Source organism: Emiliania huxleyi, assembly GCF_000372725.1.
Source record: "Emiliania huxleyi CCMP1516 unplaced genomic scaffold EMIHUscaffold_665, whole genome shotgun sequence".
NCBI classification, from domain to species: domain Eukaryota; phylum Haptophyta; order Isochrysidales; family Noelaerhabdaceae; genus Emiliania; species Emiliania huxleyi.
The window spans coordinates 7,623-8,973 of NW_005197017.1; the positions used below are offsets into that span (position 1 = coordinate 7,623).

Here is a 1,351-nt window from a genome sequence, read left to right on the forward strand (position 1 = left end):
TACCGCCCAAGCGAGCTGCTGTGCGAGGACCGCCCGCCCTCGTGGCCGCTGCAGTGCGGCGCGCACCCCACTGCGCAATGTAGACGGGCTCGATCACCTTGGGGATGTCGTTGACGAAGGTGATGGCGCCCGTGATGTGGTAGAGGATTGGCACCGTGCGGATCTGCTCCCACGGCATCGGCATGTTCTCGAGCAGCTTGAGGACGGCGTGAGGCACGTACTTGAGCGCCCCGAGGTAGACGCGCTTGTCGTGCCGAAACTTCTTGTTGGTCATGTCGCCGTGGTCCTTGACGATCTTGCGCACGTGCTCCGGAGGCATGTCCTCCTTGGGCGCGTCGATGTGCCCGTGCTTGCGCCGCTCGCCGTAGCGCCGCGCGTTGAGCGACTGCCACTTTCGCGCGCGCTCGAGCATCTCCGCGCTAGGTGCGCCGTCGGCATCCTCCATGTCGGCGTCGCCGGCCCCGCTCGGGGGCGGCGCCATCGGCGCGCCCGGATGCATCCCAGGCGGCGGCATCATGCCCGGCGGCGGCATCATGCCCGGCGGCGGCATCATGCCCGGCGGCGGCATCATTCCTGGTGGCGGCTGCATACCAGGCGGCGCCATCCCAGGGAACGGCGGCGGCGGCCCGCCATACCCGGGCGGCGGCTGCATACCAGGCGGCGCCATCCCAGGGAACGGCGGCGGCGGCCCGCCATACCCGGGCGGCTGCCCGGCAGCCCCGTACGGGTAGCCAGGTGGCAGCCCACTCATGGGAGGCTCTCACTAGCACACACGGCGACCGCAGCGGTTGTTTCTTCTTTTCAAAAACAAATTCGCCGGTTCCACCGAAGACGCGATTGACATGCTGACGCCTCTCCGCCGCTCGCTACCTGGTCGCGACGAGAGCGCTGCTGCCGAACTCTGAGGCGGGCCTCGCGCGCAGGATTTTGAGGTCGTCCACCGGCTTGTCGTTGGAGTCGGTCCGCGCGAGGCCGAGTCGGCGGATGGTCGCCATGCCGCCCGAGATGCGCCCAAAGATGGTGTGCTTGCCGTCGAGGTGCGGGCAGGGCGCGAGGGTCACGTAGAACTGCGAGCCGTTGGTGTTGCGCCCAGAGTTGGCCATGGCGAGGATGCCCGCGCCCGTGTGCTTGAGCTCGCGCGTCAGCTCATCCTAAACCGGGCGGGTGGTGGAGGCGGGGGCGTGGGAGAGGGCGTCACGGAGAGGGCTGGTTGTCGGGAGGCTTCAGTGCGCGGACGGCCACCATGCCGCGCCGACAGCGCTGGTTTGCGGGCCAGTCACTCTTCGGCCGCTTCTTAGCCGCGCCGCCCATCGGACGGGCGGCGCGGAAATTGCATGCGGCCGTTCGGGTG

The 1,351-nt window shown here is 69.1% G+C and overlaps 2 protein-coding genes across 2 annotated transcripts in view; both read right to left on the reverse strand.

Annotated features, from left to right (window-relative positions):
• Positions 1-751, reverse strand: part of EMIHUDRAFT_248414 (hypothetical protein) — a gene marked incomplete at both ends in the record, with an annotated part of 1,633 nt that extends 882 nt beyond the window's left edge. Inside the window, one exon of the mRNA XM_005762722.1 lies at positions 72-751. Coding sequence (XP_005762779.1) covers positions 72-751 — 680 coding nt within the window. The remainder of the gene's footprint in view (positions 1-71) is intronic.
• Positions 752-914: 163 nt separating this feature from the next.
• EMIHUDRAFT_47741 (hypothetical protein) lies at positions 915-1,151 on the reverse strand (the record flags this gene model as incomplete). The annotated part of the gene is made up of 1 exon (XM_005762723.1): positions 915-1,151. A coding segment is annotated over one exon (237 nt), but the record flags the coding sequence as incomplete, so codon positions are not given.
• Positions 1,152-1,351: the final 200 nt, after the last annotated feature.